The sequence below is a fragment of the Chiloscyllium plagiosum genome, unplaced genomic scaffold (genome assembly GCF_037043375.1).
Source record: "Chiloscyllium plagiosum isolate Xiang-an unplaced genomic scaffold, Cpla_swu_hap1 HiC_scaffold_2, whole genome shotgun sequence".
Classification (NCBI taxonomy): Eukaryota; Metazoa; Chordata; class Chondrichthyes; order Orectolobiformes; family Hemiscylliidae; genus Chiloscyllium; species Chiloscyllium plagiosum.
Genome location: NW_028270140.1, coordinates 154,033,772 through 154,056,781, shown reverse-complemented (window position 1 = coordinate 154,056,781; position 23,010 = coordinate 154,033,772). Strand labels below are relative to the sequence as shown.

At 44.2% G+C, this 23,010-nt stretch overlaps 1 protein-coding gene across 1 annotated transcript in view; it reads left to right on the top strand.

The window, feature by feature from the left end:
* LOC122539299 (coiled-coil domain-containing protein 80-like) overlaps positions 1-18,075 on the top strand; it is a 30,845-nt gene extending 12,770 nt beyond the window's left edge. Inside the window, exons 2-7 of the mRNA XM_087975018.1 lie at positions 325-481; positions 1,261-1,394; positions 2,859-3,010; positions 8,071-8,174; positions 16,936-17,016; positions 17,594-18,075. Coding sequence (XP_087831144.1) covers positions 325-481; positions 1,261-1,394; positions 2,859-3,010; positions 8,071-8,174; positions 16,936-17,016; positions 17,594-17,877 — 912 coding nt within the window. The 3' untranslated portion in view covers positions 17,878-18,075. The remainder of the gene's footprint in view (positions 1-324; positions 482-1,260; positions 1,395-2,858; positions 3,011-8,070; positions 8,175-16,935; positions 17,017-17,593) is intronic.
* The last annotated feature ends 4,935 nt before the right edge of the window (positions 18,076-23,010 follow it).

The window sequence follows — 23,010 nt, the reverse complement described above, 5'->3', positions numbered from 1 at the left end:
GTTCTGGAACAGCAGTTAGTGGTGATAGAATCTCCAAGTTTCTTCCCATGAATAGAGGAGTCTCTCCTGCTGTTACCTCCTGCCGTTTGCATGGGTTGGAAGGATCTTAAAATTGATATTTGACCTGTTTGGAAGAGTTATGAATGTACCTTTCTTGGCCAACAAATCCTGGAGTGGGATTTGAACCTGGAGTTTCTGACCCAGAGGCAGAGATACTCCCCGCTGCTGCTTTTGTGAGATTCTAAATGTTGAGTTGAATTCCTCACCTGACCACTGACTCAGGTATGATATTTTTGTGTAATGCACCTTATTGTGTTATGACAGCTCATTACAGCACCCAGGAAAGACAGCAAGCTCTACATACACCAAAGGGATGAGTACCTGGAGCACTTATGCCAGCTAGCTGTCCGGAAATTCAGCATGATCGCTATCCTGGGCTCACAATCCAACAGCACCCTGATGGTGGAGCATTATCAGAATGGTGAGTGTCAGTTCAGAAAATATTTCCCATTACTCCTTGTGAGAGGCTCATCCACCACCCCCTACCCAATTCTAACCATTTTCATCCTTTTGTTTCCTGATTCTAACCTTCCAGCTTCCCTATCCCCCTTTCTTCCACCTCCCACACCCCTTTTGTTCTAACACCCCCTCCTGCTACTCTCTGCTATCCCAATCCCTTCAATCTACATGAGGCTTGACACTGACTTACAATCAACTATTCACGTGCAGCATGCAGCACACGTGGGACAATTTTGGAAAGTTAGGAACTGGAAGCCATTCAGCCCCTTGAGCTTATTCTTTCATTCGGTTAGGTAATGGCTGATTGCAGCTTAACTGTATTACCTTGCGATGGTTCTTTTAGTGTTTAGCCAATATAATCTGGATTAGTGGTGCTGGAAGAGCACAGCAGTTCAGGCAGCATCCACCTAGCCAATATAATCTGTCAGTCTTGGTTTCTTCATTTCTAACTGAGCCCAGCCACAACAGTTTTTTGGGACAGAGAGTTCCACATTTCCATTAACCTATGTGCAGGGCATGCTCCCTTTAAGCTTTTGCCCCTTGAGTTATTAATGTGGAATTCGAAATGTGAACAGATCAGCCGGGGTCTTGTTGAATAGTGGAGCAGGCGTGAGGAGCTGCATGGCCTACTCTTGCTCCTTGTTCATATGGATGGCCTTGAACATTAGGGAAAGTTAATTTAGACAAGAAACAAAAGCACTTCACATTTCCTGAATATATCTTTTCACTTCTCTATTTTAGAGAACGAATTAGCACTTGAAAACCCAGCTTCCGAATCTGCCAACGTTGAGCTGATTGCTCAGCTACGAAGAGAATTTGGGATGTCATTTGATGAATTCTTTATGGTTCTGGTTGATTATGATATGCAAGTTAAGGTGAGAACTGGTATTTTATGCTTTAATATTAATGTTAAATAATTTCATTCTAATCTATTTGGAAAAGAGAGTCTTGCATTTATAACAGCGCATTATGATGATCTCTCAGGAATGTCCTGAACCATTTTGTGTGTGTTACATATAAGCTGAACTGGACCGGTTATATAATTATGGTGATGACAAGAACAGATCAGAGCCTGGGAATTCCGCAGCAAGTAACTCACCTCCTGACTCCCCTAAACCTGTCCACCATCTACAAGGCACAAGTTGGGAGTGTGATGGAATACTCCCCACTCCAGCAGCTTGACACCATCCAGGACAAAGCAGCCCACCTGATTGACACTCCATTTCACCGCCTTCCACATCCACTCCATTCCACTAATGGTGTATGTAAAGAGCAATGTCTACCATTTCCAAGATGCACAGTAACAACTCACCAAGACTTCTTCAGCAGCTTTTCTAAATCCAGAATCTCTACCCCATAGAAGGATGAGGCCAGCAGGTGCATAGGAACATCACCACCTGCAACACCCCTTCCAGGTTACACATCATCCAGACTTGAATCTGTAATCAACAATCCTTCATTGCCAAAATCCTATACACTGCAGAATCCCAAAAACAACTAAAAAATGAATAAATAGTTGTCTTTTGTTAAGGGAGGAATGTAGGCCAAGTCACTGAGACCGAAACAAAGACATGTTTATCTAAAGCCTTGCATGACCCCAAAACAAATCCCAAATGTGCTTTCTGTCAGTGATGTATGTTTTGAAGTCTGATTCCTGCAAAGATGCACAAAAGGCCCCAGTCGGTGCACAACCAACTCCCACAAGCAGCAACATAATAATGACAGTGCAAATTGGTTTTAGTGAGATTGATTGAGAGATAAATATTGTCAGGACACCTGGGAGAACTCTGCAGCCCTTCCTGCTTTGAGAGCAGACTGGATCTTGGTTTACCATCTTATCCCGCAATATTGTGTCTATATTAGCTCCAAAGCGAGAGTGTAACCCACTGATAAGGGAAGAAATTATTTCTTCTGGTGAGAAATTCTCATCAGAAGGCATAATCATTAAACTTGGAGCTCGATCGATAAGGAGCAAAGGTAGGAATCATGTATTGGTGCAGTGGACCATGGAAATCTAGTTCTCTTTCCCCCAAAAGCTGTTGATCAGAGCAAGTTGGAGTGATGTAGAGCAAAGGTGGGGAAATGAAATGGAAGTGTAGATCTGCCATGTTCTAATCAATGGGTAGAGTAGCTATGAGATGCTGAATGGCCTTGATGTGGTCTTGGTGCTGCTAACAGCTGGTAACTGTTAAGTTTGTTCTATTTTCCTGATGCAGTAACATTTATTTATATGTTGACAATACGTGTGGTAATACTTCATTCATCAGGACAGTATTAATGCACCTTTCATATAGTGACTGCTCCTTTTTTATATTCCTATTTTTTTCCACCCCATCTAGCAATATTTCGATGTCCCTATCCCTGTTAAGATTCTAGTGGATTATGTGGACACACTGCCTTCTCGGCGGCTAGAGATTGAGGAAGAAAAGAAAAACGGTGTCACCTGTATTGAACACAACAGGGAGATTAACATCAACAAATTTCTTTCCAGGTATGTGTAAACGTCATGATTTTCTTTTATACATATGTATACGTGCTCAGCATATAAATATATTAGTGACTTTTGAGAAGATGTGTAGGTCAGGTTGATGATATGGATGTAAATTAGCTCGCTGAGCGTGAAGGTTTATTTTCAGATGTTTTGTCACCATGACTAGGTAACATCATCAGTAAGAGCCTCTGGTGAAGTGCTGGTGGTATGTCCTGCCTTTCTGTTTGTAGGTCTCGGTTTCTTAAGGTGGGCGAGATGTGATTTCTGGTTTTTTTTTCAAGGGAATGTAGATAGGATCTAAATTGATGTGTTTATTGATGGAGTTCTGGTTAGAATGCCAGACCTTCAGGAATTCTCATGCGTGCCTTTTTATCGCCTGTCCTAGGATATGTGTGTTGTCCCAGTCAAAGTGGTGTCCTTCTTTGTCTGTAGGTATGGATACAAAATACCATGCAAGAACTGTAATAAACACTATATTAGACAAACTAGCAGGAAACTTGCTACCAGGATACATGAACGTCAACTAGCCACCAAAAGACATGACCCACTATCACTAGTTTCCATACATACAGATAAAGGAGCACACCACTTTGACTGGGTCGAAACACACAACTTAGGATATGTGAAACAAAGACACGCACAAGAATTCTTAGAGGCTTGGCGTTCTAACCAGAAAACCATCAATAAACACATCAATTTAGACCCCATCCACCTTCCCTTGAAAAAAAAACAGAAATGACATCACTAACCTTAAGAAACCAAGACCTATAGGTAGAGAGACTGGACATACCACCAGCGCTTCACCGGAGACTCTCACTGATGATGTTACCAAGTCATGGTGACGAAATGTCTGAAAACAAACCTTCCAGCTCAGCAAGCTAACTTACATCCATATAATATATATAGTATGTGTTTGTATATGCGTTCAACACAACCCTTAATATGCTGCAGGATGATCTCCTCCACCCTTTACATTAACATCTCTTATTTCCTTAGTCGACATAAAACACAAGTAGAAATTACTAAGTCCATTAACCCCAATGCTGCACAGTTCTTTTCATACTCTATCCTTTTATAGATTCTACCTCCATTTAATCCCCTCCAGGGGATCTACACCCTGTATACACTCTCCCCCCATCATTGACTGTACCCTCCCATTAATCTGCAGTCCCACTTTTATTCAGTATTCTCTTATGAGGTGTGGGTATCCCTGGCAAGGCACAAGCATGTAAACCTAATGGAATGAGGGCAGAGCTGGCTGGTGTAAACAGGGAAAGGAGGTCAGCAGAAAGGAGGTTTAGGGAAAATGGCAAATGTTTAAAAAAAGGTTCATGACTCACTGCAATATTAAATCCAAGTGAGGAAGGAGGAATCTAGGAAGAGAACAAACTGACCATGGTTAACCAGAGAAGTTAAGGATAGCGTCAAATTGAAAGAAAAAGCATACAATATGGCAAAGATTAGTGAACAACTAAAAAATTGGAAAAGTTTTAAAATGCAAGAAAACATGACCAAACAACAGAAAAAAATGAACCGAGAGTAATTAGCAAGTAATATAAAATGGATGGTAATAGCTATATTTAATATATAAAAATGAATGGCCTACTCCTGTTCCTATTTCTTATGGTCTTAACAAGTTAAGAGCCCTTGATATTGGAGATATGGTTTATTAGATTAGGATGGATAGAGGTTTGGCTAACTAATAGAAGACAGATGGATATAGAGGTCATTTTCTCGATGGCATCTTATGGAGTGGAGTGCCACAAGGATCAGTGCTGGACCCACAATTATTTACAATTTTTGTAATGATTTGGATAAGTGAGGTGAATATACTATAGCCCAACTTTTCAGATGACCCCAAAAGAGTTGGGAAGGCAAGTCGATGGTTGACACAAATCATCTATAGAGGAGAAGATGGGTTAAATGATTGTTGAGTAGGATGTAATATGGGGAAAAATGTGAGATTATGCACTTTAGCAGGAAGAATAGAAAAGTTGAGTATTATTAAAAGGATGACATACTGAAAATGTAGTGGCACAGTGGGGTTTGGGGACCCTCATGCTTGAAGCACATAAAGCTAGCAAGCAAGATCAGTGGGTAATGGGGAAGGCAAGTGGACCATTGACCTTTATTTTAAATGGAATGGAATATAAAGTTAGGGAGATCTTGCTAAAACTGTACAAAGGCACTAGTCAGACCACAACTGGAATACAGCGAACAATTTTGGTCCCTTTTTATCTAAAGAACAGAATACTGGCATTGAGGGTGGTTCAGATAAGGTTCATTGGATTGATTCTGGATATGGAGAGATTTTCCTTCTGAGGAGAGGTTGAGTAGGTTAGGCCTGTACTCATTAGAATTCAGAAGAATGAGAAGAGACCTTATGGAAAGATACAAAATTCTCCTTTAAGGGTGATAGATGCTATGAAATTGTTTCCCCTTGTGAGAGAAGCTAGGACCAGAAGGCATCATCTCAGAAGAAGGGGTTGCACACTTAAGACAGAAATGAGGAGGATTTTATTTTCCTCTCCGAGAGTAGTGAATCTGAGGAATTCCTTACCACAGAGGGCTGTCCAGTCTGGATTGGTTAATATGTTTAAGGTTGAGATAGATGGATTTTTAATCGGTAGGTGAATCAAGGGTTCTGGGAAAAAGGCAAGAAAGTGGAGTTGAGGATTATCAGAGCAGCCTTGATTTCTTTGAATGGTGGAGCAAACTCGATGGGCTGAATGGCCTACTTCTGCTCTGACATCTTATGGTCTTACTTGTTGCTCATTCCTAAGTACCCTTAAATTGAATGCATTGCTAGGGCATTTGCGAGGGCAGTTAAGAGTCACCCACATTGCTGTGGGTCTGGAGTCACTTGTAAGCAGACCCACACGAGGATAGTAGATTTCCCTCCCTAAAGGGCATTAGTGAATGAAAGGGCTTTTACAAAACAAAAAATTGATGTTAGTTGTTATGGTCACCAATTATTGAGACTTGTGGTCAATTGCATATTTTTATTCATTGAATTTAGATTTGACCAACTGCTGTGAAAGGTTTTGAAGAAATATCTCTGTATCACTCGCCTTGTCCTGTGGGTTACTATCCAGTAAATACCATACCAGCAAATCCAGATATCCCATGTATTACTTCTTTATAAAATTCACAAACCAGTTGCCACTGTGAATAATGAATTTGAATGCTTTAAACATATTCTGGATATGGCACTGAAGCCAGAGATGCAAGAAAGATGAAGGTTAGATCTCATGGAATACAGGGAGAACTGGCTCAAAGGTAGAAGACAGAGCATGGCGGTGGAGGGTTGTTTTTCAGACTGGAGGCCTGTGACCACTGGAGTGCCACAAGGATCGGTGCTGGGTCGACTACCTTTCATTGTTTATATAAATGATTTGGATGTGAGCATAAGAGATATAGTTAGTAAGTTTGCGGAAGACACCAAATTGGAGGTGTAGTGGACAGCAAAACTTACCTCAGATTACAACGGGATCTTGATCAGATGGGCCAATGGGCTGACAAGTGGCAGATGGAGTTTAATTTAGATAAATATGAGGTGCTGCATTTTGGGAAAGCAAATCTTAGCAGGACTTGTACACTTAATGGTAAGGTCGTAGGGAGTGTTGCTGAACAAAGAGACCTTGGAGTGCAGGTTCATAGCTCCTTGAGAGTGGAGCCACAGGTAGATAGGATAATGAAGAAGGTGTTTGGTATGCTTTCCATTATTGGTCAGAATACTGAGTACAGGAGTTGGGAGGTCATGTTGTGACTGTACAGGACATTGGTTAGGCCGCTGTTGGAATATTGCGAGCAATTCTGGTCTCTTTCCTATCGGAATGATGTTGTGAAACTTGAAAGGGTTCAGAAAAGATTTACAAGGATATTGCCAAGGTTGGAGGATTTGAGCTACAGGGAAAGGCTGAACAGGCTGGGGCTGTTTTCCCTGGAGCATCAGAGGCTGTGGAGTGACCTTATAGAGGTTATAAAATTATGAGGGGCATGGATAGGATAAATAGACAAAGTCTTTTCCCTGGGGTTGGGGAGTCTAGAACTAGAGGGCATAGGTTTAGGGTGAGAGGGGAAAGATATAAAAGAGACTTAAGGAGCAATTTTTTCACACAGAGGGTGGTACGTGTATGGAATGAGCTGCCAGAGAAAGTGGTGGAGGCTGGTACAATTGCAACATTTAAAAGGCACCTGAATGGGTATGTGAATAGGAAGGGTTTGGAGGGATATGGCCGGGTGCTGGCAGGTGGGACTAGATTGGGGTGGGATATCTGGTCGGCATTGATGAGTTGGACCGAAGGGTCTGTTTCTGTGCTGTATATCTCTATGAATCTAAGTAACCTGACAGCTCACCTTGAAACCTCAATGGGCTAAGATTGTGTTTTCATGGATTTTTAATCCAAATGCTTATATTCTCAGTATCACTGCAATGGTCTGGATGTTGATGGTTGAGTGTAGTTGCCATGCCCCTTGGATTCCAATATTCAATGCTTCAAATACATAATAAAACAAAAGTAAAACTGCCATTGTCACGTAGGGCTGCTCTCTCATTAGAGAGAGATAGCTGGTCATGAGTTTAACTTGAGGGCCACCCTACCTCAGGCACGGCATGAGGTTATAAATGATGACCTTAAATAGTACAGAAATTGAACCTGTGCTGTCGGTGTCACTCTGCAGCTGTCCAGCCAACTGACCTAACCGACCCCTGGGGAGGTATGTGAGATCCCTAACTGTACATTAACAAGGACCCACTGCCCTCAGAGATGAGAATGTAAACCCAGCTGCTTCACTGCATGTATTGCCACTGAATCTATTTGTTTGTACGTTTTGTCCATAACCAGGCCATAGCCTGGCTGATTCTCACCTCCAAACTATTGATCTACTGGAATTGCATACCATAATCTAGATTGAAAACTTTGCTTAGCAACTCTAGAAGTACCAGAATTTATTTAGCTTATTAAATTACTCCAGTATTCCATCACTTCAATGTAATTTGATAGAAGAAAGTTTATTGAAGGGGTATGTACAATTCACATTGACAATGTGATTCTTAGGTTGCTGTGGAAACGGAGAATGTTGATCATTTCCTCTCCTTCTGAAGAAGAATGGGCATTTCAACAGCAGCTCACAGCATTACATGGCCAGGCCTGCAATCTGGGTAAGTTGCTTCAGTATTACGTCCTCCATCTCCTTTCACTTAGTAGCCCTTTGACAGAGAGGACAGTCATTTTGTTTACTTTCTCACCAAGAGATTATGTGCCAGTTGGCGGGAGTCTTAGGGTATTTCGACACTTCACTCCTTCCAGATGGCTTTGGCAGATTAGTCCAGGAGGCTTGGTCTCCTCCTGCAGAGGCATTTCAAAATACATTGCATTAAATCCAGTCAATTTACACAAGGGATTGGTGTGTAAAATTAAAGCACATGGGATTGAGATTTTTATCGAGATGGACAGAAAACTGGTTGGCATACCAGAAACAAAGAGCAGGAGTAAATGGGTCCTCTTCTGAATGGCAAGCAGTGTTAATGGGATATCACGGGGATCAGTGCTAGAACCCCAGCTATTCACAATATACTGTGTATTTGTGATTTAGTGAGAAAACAAAATGTAATATCCATACCCTTGCATATGCCACAAAGCTGGGTGGGAGGCTGAGCTGTGAGGAGGATGCAGAGATACTTCAGTGTTTTTGAACAAGTTGAATGAGTGTGCAAATATATGACAGATGCACCTAACTGAGAGATTATCCACTTTGGTAGTAAAATTCAGGAAGGCAGATTATTATCTGAATGGCTATAAATTGAGAGAGGGAAATGAGACCTGGGTGTCCTTGTAAACCATTTGCTGAAAGTAAACATGCAGCTGCAGCAGGCAATGAAGAAGGGAAATGGTACATTGGTCTTCATAGTGAGAGGATTCGAGTAGAGGAGCGTGGATGTCTTGCTGCTATTGTATAGGCCTTGGTGAGACCACGCCTGGAATATTGTAGGTAGTTTGGTCTTCTTGTCTGAGGAAGGATGTTCTTGCTACAGTATAGTGAATGTTTACCACCCTGGGAAAGCGGGACTGACTTATGAGGAAGGATTCAACCAGTTAGGAATATATTTGGGTGGTGTTCAGAAGAATAAGGGGGATCTCATAGGGACCTGTTGTTACAACACGGCAGTGAATCCTTCCGTTAATTAAACTAGATACTCAGAAAAGTTCACCTTGCCTCATAATCTGTTAAAGTATGAGTGACAGAGAACTCCCAAATTCCACTATTTAAAGAAAATAACATCAATTTACTTTAAAAGTGAACATTAAACAACTATTCACAACTCTAGGCCACCTTTCTGTTAACTGCTTATTATTTGCCTCCAACTTTTTTACAATATGCTGTTCCAATAAGACACTTATTAAAATTACATCAACTTAATTTCAAAACCACACAGCAGCTGTCATCTTTCTGTGTCTTTCTTCTTCTAGCTGAAGATCTCCCTGGGTCGTCGGCTTTCTTTTTACAGCAAGTATGTTTCATATGAAAAGTTACCTTTGATAGAGAGTGTTTCCTAATTTCTTGAAGAGCAAGATATTAGCTCTCCATGCATTTCTGTCTCGATGGCAGTTGCTCTCTGACCAATTTTCAAAATGTCCGCATTTTATATCCCCCCAACATCAATTGACTCATTGGTTCGATGTTGGTAAAACATTAAATTCAAACTTGATCGGGTTTTTGTATCCTGGGACATAATTTAAACTGATTGGTTAAATTCAAATTGTTGTCAAACAGCAACCAAAACTTAGGTATCCATTTCAGAGCCATATTTTCAATTTTCCAATACACTCTGGGATTGCATTCATATGCACAGGTGTTTGTGATCTTTCAGTTCAGAACAGCGTTCAAACTCTCTCTTAAAGGTACAGTATATATCTTCAACTTCAGAACACCTAGAAAATTCTAACAGGACAGACAGGGTAAGTGCAGGGAGGAGAGTCCTGATGCTGGGTCAAAGGATACAGGGTAAATCATTCAGGACTGAAATGAGGAAAAATTTCTTCGCACAGTGGGTGGAGAGGAATTCGCTATCACAGAAAGCAGTTGAGGCCAAAATATTGTATGATTTCAAGGATATACCACTTGGGGCTAAAGGGATCAAATAATATTGGGGAAAAGCAGGAACAGGCTGTTGAATTGGATAATTAGATATGATCATAATAAATAGTGGAACAGGCTTTAAGGGCTGGATTACCTACTCCTTTTAATCCGTATTTTCCATGTTTCAGTGGTTGAACTTTCTGCTCACATTGTCTCCTGGACACTGGAAGTGTGCCTGACTGTCCACATTCAAAATGAGGATCATTCCAATGAGCTGTGCTGCCTTCCATGATTTACCCTTAAATGGCTGACTTCTCATTCACTGCTCTTACATTAAAGAGTATTAAATAGGTACCAGAATCCTCACCTTACCAATGTTTAAGCAGCCTCACCTCAACCATTCCTCACAGTGACGCTGACTGTCACAGGGTCCCAATCCCCTCCGCTCAGTGACACCGTCGCAGGGTCCCCACCCCCTCCTCTCAGTGACACTGACTGTCAAAGGGTCTCCACCCCCTCCTCTCAGTGACATTGTCACAGGGTCCCCACCCCCTCCTCTCAGTGACACTAACTGTCACAGGGTCCCCCCGCCCTCCTCTCAGTGACACTGACTATCATAGGTTCCCCAGCTCTTATCTTAGTGACACTGACAGTCACAGGGTCTCCACCCCCTCCTCTCAGTGACACTGACTGTCACAGGGTCCCCACCCCCTCCTCTCTGTGACACTGACTGTCACAGGTTCCCCAGCTCCGACTCTCAGTGACACTGACAGTCACAGGGTCTCCACACCCTCCGCTCAGTGACACTGACATTCACAGGGTCTCCACCCCCTCCTCTCAGTGACACTGACAGTCACAGGGTCTCCACCCCCACCTATCAGTGACAATGTCACAGGGTCCACACCCCTTCCGCTCAGTGACACTGGCAAAGGTTCCCCACGCCCTCCATTCAGTAACACTGTCACAGGGTCCCCACCCCATCCTCTCAGTGACACTGTCACAGGTTCCCCACCCTCTCCATTCAGTAACACTGACTGTCACAGGTTCCCCAGCTCCGACTCTCAGTGACACTGACAGTCACAGGGTCTCCACCCCCTCCCCTCAGTGACACTATCACAGGGTCCCCACTCCCTCTTCTCGATGACACTGTCACAGGGGCCCACCCCCATCCTCTCAGTGACACTGACTGTCACAGGGTCTCCACCCCCTCCTCTCAGTGACACCATCACAGGGTCCCCACCCCCTCCTCTCAGTGACACTGACTGTCACAGGGTCCCCACCCCCTCCTCTCAGTGACACTGTCACCGGGTCCCCACCCCCTCCTCTCAGTGACACTGACTGTCACAGGGTCCCCACCCCCTCCTCTCGATGACACTGTCACAGGTTCCACACCCCCATACTCTCAGTGACACTGACTGTCACATGGTCCCCACCCCCTCCCCTCAGTGACACTGTCACAGGGTCCCCACCCCCTCCCCTCAGTGACACTGTCACAGGGTCCCCAACCCCTCCTCTCAGTGACACTGACTGTCACATGGTCCCCACCCCCTCCTCAGTGACACCGTCACAGGGTCCCCACCCCCTCCTCTCAGTGACACCCTCACAGGGTCCCCACCCCCTCCTCTCAGTGACACCCTCACAGGGTCCCCACCCCCTCCTCTCAGTGACACCATCACAGGGTCCCCACCCCCTCCCCTCAGTGACACCGTCACAGGGTCCCCACCCCCTCCCCTCAGTGACACTGTCACAGGGTCCCCAACCCCTCCTCTCAGTGACACTGACTGTCACATGGTCCCCACCCCCTCCTCTCAGTGACACCGTCACAGGGTCCCCACCCCCTCCTCTCAGTGACACCCTCACAGGGTCCCCACCCCCTCCTCTCAGTGACACCCTCACAGGGTCCCCACCCCCTCCTCTCAGTGACACCGTTACAGGGTCCCCACCCCCTCCCCTCAGTGACACCGTCACAGGGTCACCACCCCCTCCTCTCAGTGACACTGACTGTCACAGGGTCCCCACCCCCTCCTCTCGATGACACTGTCACAGGTTCCACACCCCCATACTCTCAGTGACACTGACTGTCACATGGTCCCCACCTCCTCCCCTCAGTGACACTGTCACAGGGTCCCCACCCCCTCCCCTCAGTGACACTGTCACAGGGTCCCCAACCCCTCCTCTCAGTGACACTGACTGTCACATGGTCCCCACCCCCTCCCCTCAGTGACACTGTCACAGGGTCCCCACCCCCTCCTCTCAGTGACACCCTCACAGGGTCCCCACCCCCTCCTCTCAGTGACACCCTCACAGGGTCCCCACCCCCTCCTCTCAGTGACACCATCACAGGGTCCCCACCCCCTCCCCTCAGTGACACCGTCACAGGGTCCCCACCCCCTCCTCTCAGTGACACTGTCACTGGGTCCCCACCCCCTCCTTTCAGTGACATTGACTGTCACAGGGTCCCCACCCCCTACTCTCAAAGCCACTGACTGTCACATGGTCTTCACCCCTCCCCTCAGTGACACTTACTGTCACAGGGTCCCCATCCCTTCCCCTCAGTGACACTGTCACAGGGTCTCCACCCCCTCCTCTCAGTGACACCTGCTGTCACATGGTCCCCACCCCCTCCTCTCGGTGCCACTGACTGTAGTGTCTCCCCCCTCTCCTCTCAGTGACACTGTCACAGGGTTCCCACTCCCTCCTCTCAGTGACATCGTCACAGGGACCCCACTCCCTCCTGTCAGTGACACTGTCACTGGGTCCCCACCCCCTCCTGTCAGTGACACTGACTGTCATGGGGTGCCCACCCCCTGCACTCAGTGACACTGTCACAGGGTCCACACCCCCTCCTCTGAGTGACACTGTCACAGGGTCCCCACCTACTCCTCTCAGTGATATTGTCACAGGTTCCCCACCCCTCCTCTCAGTGACATCGTCACAGGGTCCCCATCCCCTCCTGTCAGTGACACTGATTGTCACAGGGTCCCCACGCCCTGAGCAGTTATCAGCCCACAGCTTCACTAATTTACTCATACCACTTCTCTGATGATTGTGATTTTCCAGAGTTCTTGCCTCTCTTCTGTTTCCTGATGTCAGTGTCCCACAAACCAGATTCTCCTTCTGCCACACCAATCTTCCAGCTGCACATTCATCTCTCTAATCTGATTTGCTCAATGCAAATATGAACGTGTCTCCGATAATAATACCGATGAGCTTTGAGGTTATGTTTTTTAATTTGGCACCTCGCTCCTCAAAGTGACTATGCAAACCTTCTTGCCTCTGCCCATGTAATTGATACGTACATGGACCACGACAACTGGATCCTCTCCCTTTCCCTGCATATTCCTCTCCAACCCTGTGGATAGTGTGGAGGTCTGTTGTAGGTTGCAACGGGAAATTGGCAGGATGCTGAGCTGGGCTGGGAAATGGCAGATGGAGTTCAATCTGGAAAAGTGTGAAGTGATTCATTTTGGAAGGTTGAATTTGAATGCAGATTAGAATCCCTACTGAGTGTTTCAAATTTGAATCTCTACTGTCTGGAAACAGCCCTTCGGCCCAACAAGTCCATAGTGACCCTCCTAAAAGTATTCCTTCCAGACCCATTCCCTTACATTTACTACTAATGCACGCACCTAACCTATACCTCCCTGAACACTGGGCAATTTAGCACGGCCAGTTCACCTAACCTGCACATCTTTGGATTGTGGGAGGAAACCGGAGCACCCAGAGGAAACCTACACAGATATGGGGAGGAGGTGCAAACTCCACACAGACAGTCACCCAAGTGTGGAATTGAAGTCGGGTCCCTGGTGCTCTGAGGCAGCAGTACTAACCACTGTGCCACCGTGCTACCCCAAGATTACACGGTTAAAGGTAGGATTCATGGCATTTTGGCGGAACAGAGGGATCTTGGGGTCCATGTCCATACATCCCTCAAAGTTGTCACTCAAGGATTGTTAAGAAGGCATATGTATGTTGGCTTTCTTTAACAGGGGGATTGAGTTTAAGAGCCGCAAGGTTATGCTGCAGCTCTACTGAACGCCGGTTAGACCACACTTGGAATAATGTGTTAATTCTAGTTGCCTCATTATAGGAAAGATGTGGAAGCTTTAGAGAGGGTGCAGAAGGTGCATGGACTGGAGGACATGTCTTATGAAGAAAGAATGAGGGAGCTAGGGCTTTTCTCATTGGAGCAAAGAAGGATGAGATGTTAGAAGTGAACAAGATGATTGGAGGCATAAATAGAGTGGATAGCCAGAGACTTTTTCCCATGGCGGAAATCTCTATCATGAGGAGGCATGATTTTAAGGTGTTTGGAGGACGTTTTAGGGGAGGTATCAGAGATATGTTCTTTACACAGAGAGTGGTGGGTGCTTGGAACGCACTGCCAGCATGGTAGTAGAGTCAGATACATTAGGGACATTTTAGTGACTCTTGGATAGGCACATGGAGAACAGTACAATGAAGGATTTGTAGGTTCATCTGATCTTGGAGTAGGATAATAGATCAGCACATCAAGGGCTGAAGAGCCTATACTGTGTTGTACTCTTCTATGTTCTATGTAACCCAGATGTCCTGAAACCTGGGCACTCGCAAATAGCACAGTGTCTGCATTCTCAGTCTTGGCTGCAGAGAATAGTATTAATCCCTTCACTATACTCTTTGCTACTACCAATATATTAATGAGGGTAGTGCAATTGATGTAGTTTACATGGACTTCAAGAAGGCCTTTGACAAGGTCCAACACGGTAGGCTATTCCAAAAGGCAAGAGCCGATGGGATCGCAGGCAAGTTGGCAAACTGAATCCAAATTGGCTCGCAAATAAGTGGCAAAGAGCGATGGTGGTTTTGTTTGTTTTGTAATGAGAAACCTGTGACGAGTGGAGTACCACAGGGTTCAATGCGGGGACCCTTACTGTTTGCTATGTACATTAGAAACTTGGATTTGAAAGAAGAGAATAAAATTAGTAAGTTTGCATATAACACGAAAATTGATGATGTTGTTTATACTGAGGAGGATGGTCTCAGGCTACAGTCTGATATTGATCAGCTGGTAAATTGGGCGGAGAAATGACAGATGGAGTTTAAGTGCAAGGTGATACATTTTGGGAGGTCTAATAGGGAAGGGAAGGACATACACAAGTCCCTAGGACTACTGGGGAATAAAGGGACCTTGGTGAACAAGTCTATAAATTCCTGAAGGTGTCAGCACAGGTAGATGGACTGATGAAGAAGGCATATGGGATGCTTGCCTTCATAGCTGGTGTGTAGAATAAAGGAGCAAGAAAGTCTTGTTACAACTTTATAAAACATTGGTTAGGCCACAGGTGGAATACTGTGTACATTTCTGGTCTCCACACTATTGGAAGCACATGATTGCATTGGAGATGATGCAGGGGAGATTCACCAGGATGTTGTCTGGGGTGTAATGTCTTAGTTATGCTTAGGCATTTGTTTTCCTTGAAGCAGAGGATGCTGAGAGAGGAACTGATTGAGGGAAAAGAGTGAAATCCTCTTTCCCATGGCAGATGTGTTTAAGGCTGAGAAGAACAAGTGGTTTTGAGGAAATATGAGAAAGAAGTTTATCTCCCAGAGGGTGGCAGATATATGGAATGTGCTGCCTGAGAGGGTGGTGGATATAGATATTCTCATAACATTTAAAAAACATTTGAATGAGCACTTAAGATGCCAGGGCATAGTTGATGATGGACCAAGTGCAGATAAATGGGATTAGTGTAATTTGGTGTTTGTTGGTCAGCATAGACATGGTGGGCTGAAGGGCCTAGTTCTGTGCTTTATGACTCTATCACCTTGATATTCCTTCCCGATTCCACCTCTCGAATGGCTTCCTGTACCATGATGCCACGGTCACTTAGCTCATCCAGACAAGCTGAATGAACCTCACTGATGTTGAGCAATTGCAAAGGTTGAAGCTCCTACCCTGTCTCCCATTACCTGCCGCTGAACATTGACCAAATCAGACGTTATAAAATATAACTGTACAAAGAGTCCAGGTAACGTTCTCCCAACCCTGATATGCTGCAGTGACTTTGGTTCAGCGTCCAGCTCATAAACTCTGAGCCCAACGCTTGCTGTGGGCATGTTTGTCCTGGACCAGACTGACATCCAGGAACTCCCATGTGCTGCAGCTGGACACATCACTTATCCTGCCATCTCTAACATGTTCAAATTAATATTTGATTATTTTATTCCATTATATATAATTCTCTTTTAAAAAAAATTTTGTTAACTTTACTACCAGTTGCCATATTATGTTGAAACATTGAATAAACCTTACTGACCAGATATTGACAAATAACTGGCTTCTCCTGAAGCAGAGAAACAATCAATACCTGAGGGCTGAAAATATTAAAAAAGACAAGAACATTAGTGCACCTCTTTTCCTTCCTCTTTCAACTCCCTTATTCTCCAAAATATAGCATTCTGTTGCAAGTCGTACTGAGTTGTAGAGATCTACAGAAAAAAGCCCTTCAGCCCATCGAGTCTGGGCCTGTCAAGTTGGATAGTTTTACTTGCTCTAATACAGAAGGCCTGGCTGACACATTTAATGAGGACCTTTCTGATCTCCTTCTTAAATAAACCTAGCTTCTCTTCCACTGGAGGTCTCATTAAAAGCCCTATTTAAAACTGGCAACTCCAAACCTTCGACTGTAGATTTTATTTTTAATTGCCAACTAAAACAAAATTAGATTTGTACAAAATAAAAATTTAGATTTTCTTTCCACCAACTACAAGCACTGCTAAGTGAAAATTATGTCAATCTAATGTGTTTATTTTTCATTAATAAATTTCACTTTCATTTCCAATGTTGTGTATTTGATCAGGAATTCGCCACTTTACTCTATTGAAGTTGGTGGGATCAGGTGAAGATGTTTCGGGATCTATGGAAGTGTTTCCATTGAATGGTAAAGGCATTTATTCCATCACATATTATTTCATACAGTAAATGTGGATTGGTTATTTTGGATTACAATTTTTTATTCATTTATGGTATGTTGGAGTCACTGGCTGGGCCAGTATTTATTTGCCGCCCGTCCCTAGTTGCCCTTTGAGAAAGTGGGGGTGAGCTGCCTTCTTGAACCACTGCAGTCCACATGCTGTAGGTAGACCCACAATGCCCTTAGGGAGTGAATTCCAGGATTTTAACCCAGCGACACTGAAGGAATGATGAATTCAGGATGGTGAATGTGTTGGAGGGGAAGTTACACCCATCCAGACAAGTGGGGAGTATCATGTCACACTCCTGACATAACACACAAACCAGAAAGACAGCAGCATCTCCAGCAATGTAGGACTGCTTCAGTGCTGGACAGGAGTGTGAGCTGAGGCCATGAACTCAAGCTCTGAAGTTGAATTTGATCAACAGCCCTTTCTTAAATCATTCACCTTGAAGCATGAGCAGAAACAACTTTGCGCGGGGGATGAGAGTAGTAGCAGCAGCTTTGTTTGTTGAAATGTGTACTTTAAATTTGCTGAACATAGGAAGAGCTGAAGTGGCGACGGAGGTGTTTTCCTCAATGCTGGTGAAAGGCCTTCGTGAACACTTCCAGATCAACGAGGAGCACTTTATGCTGTTCGTAATCGGTAAAGACGGCACCATCAACTCCTGGTACCTGACTCCTGTCTGGTCGCTGACGAACATTTATGAACTGGTGGACTCAATGCAGCTGAGGCAAGAGGAGGTACAGCTTCAAGAGACACTGGGAATCTCATGCCAGGAGGATGAATATTCCCCCCATTACCGTGGATACCCTGAGCATGGATAGCATCCCCATAATAGGAAATAATTCTCATGTGAGACAAATCACTAATGATATGAACTTTGTTTTAAATATATAGTCAATTTATATCAGCAATATGCATTGGACAGTTTACAATATCAATGTTATCACTGCACTTTGTACTTGTTAGGGTGGTAGTGCTGCAATAACCAATACAGTAGCTCCCCTGATGAGCTAAGTTGCCTTTTTGGTGCTTAATATTTTCTTCCAGCAACCCTTAAAGACATAAGACATGAAACCTGCTCCCGTATTTGCAGAGATGCCTGCATCACCCTGCCTCACTGGCCAGGCACAAATTAAAGCAGAATGGTTCTAGATGATTACTTCTCAGCTCTGTTACCAACAACTTTCTTGTCTACATATTCTACTGGCACTAGAAATGATTATTGCTGTTTCAAACTTCCCTCTCAGCTCCACATACCCAATTTGGCAGAAAGGTAGTGGTGTATCAGCAATGTCACTGGGCTAGTAATTGGGAATCCCAGGCTAATGGGGAAATAGATTCAATTCCCATCATGTTAGATTGTAAAATTTGAATTCAATTAAAATCTGGAATTAAATGCGAGTCTAAGGGTGACCACATAACTACTGTTGATTGTTGTAAAGTTTCATTTGGTTCACAAATGCCCTTCAGGGAAAGAAATCTGTCATCCTCACCTGATCTCAACTACATACGACTCCAGATCCCCAGCAATGAGGCTGAATCTTAACTGCAGGGTGGGCCTAGCCAGTGAAGTCTCAATCCTGCAAATGAATAAAAAAAATTCTACAAATTCTCCCTCCTTCCTGTGTTGAAAACGTATTTTTCCAAATGTTCAAAACTGTAGTACCTTTGAATTAAAATAGGAGTAGACTATTCATTCTGGTAAGCCTGGTCTGCCATTTAGTTAGATTGTGACTGGTCTCTACCTCAACTCCATTTATCCAGCTTTGTCTTACATCCCTTGATAACCCTATCTAACAAAGCTCAGTCTGGAAGATTTCAATTGACCCCTAACATTAACAACATTTTGAGGGATCAGGATTTCTGACTTGAACTATGACTTATATGAAAAAATGCTTCTTGAATTTATTCACAAAGAGTAGCTGTAATGAGATCAGGGCTGAGAACTAAATATCCAAGGATACATGTCCTAAAAGGACAGGCAGATTGCCTTCCAGTAAGAAATTAAATTAAATTGATAGCCAGATGTGATATTGAGTCTGAATGCATAGAATATGTGTGGGTAGAGTTGAGGAACTGCAAAGGGAAGAAGACCCTGATGGGAGTGGTGCACTGCCTCCTGGCAGTAATCAGGAAGAGGGAAAGAAAATAAATCAGGATATAGGAGAAGCATGTAAGAAAGGCACTATTACAACTACCATGGGGAACTTCAATGTGCAGGTGGACTGGGAAAATCAGTTTGGTAGCGGACCTCAAAAAAAGGTATTCATGGAATGTCTGTGGGATGTTATTTTTGGATCAGTTTGTAGTAGAGCCCAGGAGGCAATTCTGGATTTGATGATGTGTAATGAGGCAGACTTGATCAGGGAGCTGAAGGTGAAGGAACCCCTAGGAGGCAGTGACCATTATATAATAGAATTCACCCTACAGTTTCAGAGGGAGAAACTGGAATTCAGAGTCTCACTATTACAACTGAGTCACACAAATATTCCATCTTCATGCTAGGTAGCCTCATCAGTGTGACTTCCGTGAAGTTTTATTGTTCTACTCCTCCTCAGACTTATATGCCTGAGTCTGTTAAGGTGGGTGATATCACATCCGGTTTTCCTTTATATTGGTTTGTATATGGGAGCTACGTCAACGCGTTGGTTGATGGCATTGCGGGTTGAAAACCAGGCCTCCAAGAATTCTCTGTTACATTGGTTACATTGTCCCAGTCAAATTGGTGGTCCTCTTTTCTGCGTGTACTGAGATGAGGGAAAACTGGTCATGTCTTTTTGCTGCGAGTTGGTGTTTGTGTATCTGGATTGTTAGTTTTGTTTGGGTCTGGCTGATGTAGTGTTGTGGCAGTCGTTACATGGGATTTTATATATTACATTGGTCCTGCATGTTGTGAGTATGAGGTCCTTCATTCTTGTGAGTAGTTGGCGCAGTGTGGCTGTGGGTTAATGTGATGTTGGGTCATGATTCCTAGTGGTCATAGTAGTCTGGTTGTCATTTCTGATATGTTCTTGATATAGGGTAGGACGACCAGTGTATTGGGGCGTTCAGAATCCTCTGGTATTGTCTATCCGATAGGCATTGGGGGATGAACCTGTTGTGGTATCTGTTGTTTGTGAAGACCTTGTATAGGTGTTCTTTCTCATTCCTGCATAATTCTGGTATGTTGTAATGCCACCAACCAGCGCGTTGACATAAATTCCCATATACAATCCACTGCAATGGAAAACCGGAAGTAATATCACCCACCTTAACAGACCGGGGCATATAAATATCAAGAGGAGTAGAACAACAATGCTTCATGGAAGTTGCATTGATGATGTTAGCTAGCATGGTGATGAAATGTTTGCATGACAACCGACCAGCTCAAGGAGCAAACCTATAACCACACACCTTGGGTAGTGTTGTAGAACAGAGAGACCTAGGGACGCAGGTACATAATTCTTTGAAGTTTGCATCACATAGACAGGGTGGTGAAGAAGGCATTTGGCATGTTTGCCTTCATTGCTCAGTCCTTTGAGTAAAGGAGTTGGGAAGTCACGTTGAGGTTGTACAGAACACTGGAGGCCTCTTCTGGAATACTGTATCCAGCTCTGGTCGCCCAGTTATAGGAAGGATATTATTAAGTTGGAGAGGGTTCAGAAGAGATTTACCAGGATGTTGCCGGGAATAGAGAGTTTGAGTTATGAAGAAAGGCTGGGGCATTTTTCACTGGAGTGTAAAAGGTTGAGAAGCGACCTTACAGAAGTTTATAAAATAATGAGGGGGTATAAATAGATCTTTTCTTTAAGGTGGGGGATTTCAAGACCAGGGGCACATTTTTAAAGTGAGAGAAGAGACATTTAAAAAGTACTGGAGACAATTTTTTTAACACAGAGGGTGCTTCACTTGTGCAATGAACTTCCTGAGGAAGTGGTGGATGTGAGTACAATTACAACGTTTAAAAGACATTTGGGTAAGTACTTGAATAGGAAAGATTTGGAAGGATATGTGCCAGAAGTAGGCAGGTGGGACTAGTATAGTTTGGGATTATGTTCAGCATGGACTGTTTGGACCAAAGGGTCTGTTTCCATCTGTATGACTCTATGACTCTAAAAGTAACTACAAAGACATGAGGAGAGGAGATGGTCAGAGTTGATTGGAAGGGGAGCCTGGCAGAGAAGATGGTGGAACAGCAATGGCAGGAGTTTCTGGGAGTAATTCGGGAGGCACAGCAGATATTTATCCCAAGGAAGACGGAACATGGTAAGGAGAGGATGAGGTAACCAGGGCTGACAAGAGAGGCATGATGGCTCAGTGGTTAGCACCGCTGCATCACATCGCCAGGACCCATGATTGATTCCACCCTTGGCTGACCGTGTGGAATTTGCATGTTCTCCCTGTGTCTGCGTGGGTTTCCTCCAGTAGGTGTAGTTTCTTCCCCCAGTCCAAAGCTGGGTAGATTGGCCATGCTCAATTGCTCTGTAGTTGTCAGGCATCTGCAGGTTAGGTAGATTAGTAGCGGAAAATGCAGGGTTACAGAGAAGGGGTAGGGTGTCGGTCTGGATGGGATGCTCTTTGAAGGGTCAGTGTGGACCTGATGGGCCAAATGGCCTGCTTCCACATTGTAGGGGATTCTGTGATTCTAAGGGAAGTCAGGGACAGCATAAAAGCAAATGTGAAGATTAGTGAGAAGCCTTGAAAAACCAGCAGAGGGTTGCTAAAAAAAGCAACAAGGAGTGAGAAAATGAAATATAAGAGTAAGTTAGCGATTAATATAAAAGATTTTACAGATATATAAAAGGTATGAGAGAGGCAAGTGTGAACATTGGACTGTTGGAAAATGAGGCTAAAGAAGTCACAATGGGGAACAAAGAAATGGCAGAGGAACTGAATAGGTACTTTGGATCAGTTTTCACAGTGGAAGACATCAGCAGCATAGCAGAGCTTCAAGAGAGTCAGGAAGCTGAGGTGAGTATAGTGGCCATCACCAAAGAGAAGGTGCTACGGAAGCTGAAAGGTCCGAACCTGAATAAATTATCTGGGCCAAATGGACTACACTCCAGAGTTCTGAAGGAGATAATTGAGAAAATTGGTGGTGATCTTTCAGGAGTCACTGGAATCAGGAAGGGTCCCAGAGGACTGGAAAATGGAGGGAGGGAAGCAGAAGACAGAAAACTATAGGCTGGTTAGCCTGACCTCGGTCGTTGGTAAGATTTTAGATTCCATTGTTAAGCAATTGTGAGATTGTTGCATATATGGAAGTACATGGTAAAATAGCGAGGAGTCAGCATGGCTTCATCATGGGGAGATCATAGTCATAGAGTCATAGAGATGTACAGCATGGAAACAGACCCTTCGGTCCAACCCGTCCATGCCGACCAGATATCCCAACCCAATCTAGTCCCACCTGCCAGCTCCCGGCCCATATCCCTCCAAACCCTTCCTATTCATATACCCATCCAAATGCCTTATAAATGTTGTAATTGTACTAGCCTTCAGCAGTTCTTCTGGCAGCTCATTCCATACACGTACCACCCTCTGCAAAAAGTTGCCCCTTAGGTTTCTTTTATACCTTTTCCCTCTCACCCTAAACCTATGCCCTCTAGTTCTGGACTCCCCCACCCCAGGGAAAACACTTTGTCTATTTATCCTATCCATGCCCTCATAATTTTGTAAACCTCTATAAGGTCACCCCTCAGCCTCCGACGCTCCAGGGAAAACAGCTCCAGCCTGTTCAGCCTCTCCCTATAGCTCAAATCTTTCAACCCTGGCAACATCCTTCTAAATCTTTTCTGAACCCTTTCAAGTTTCACAACATCTTTCCGAAAGGAAGGAGACCAGAATTGCACTCAATCTTCCAACAGTGGACTAACTAATATCCTGTATAGCCGCAACGTGACCTCCCAACTCGTGTACTCAATACTCTGACCAATAAAAGAAAGCATACCAAATGCCTTCTTCACTATCCTATC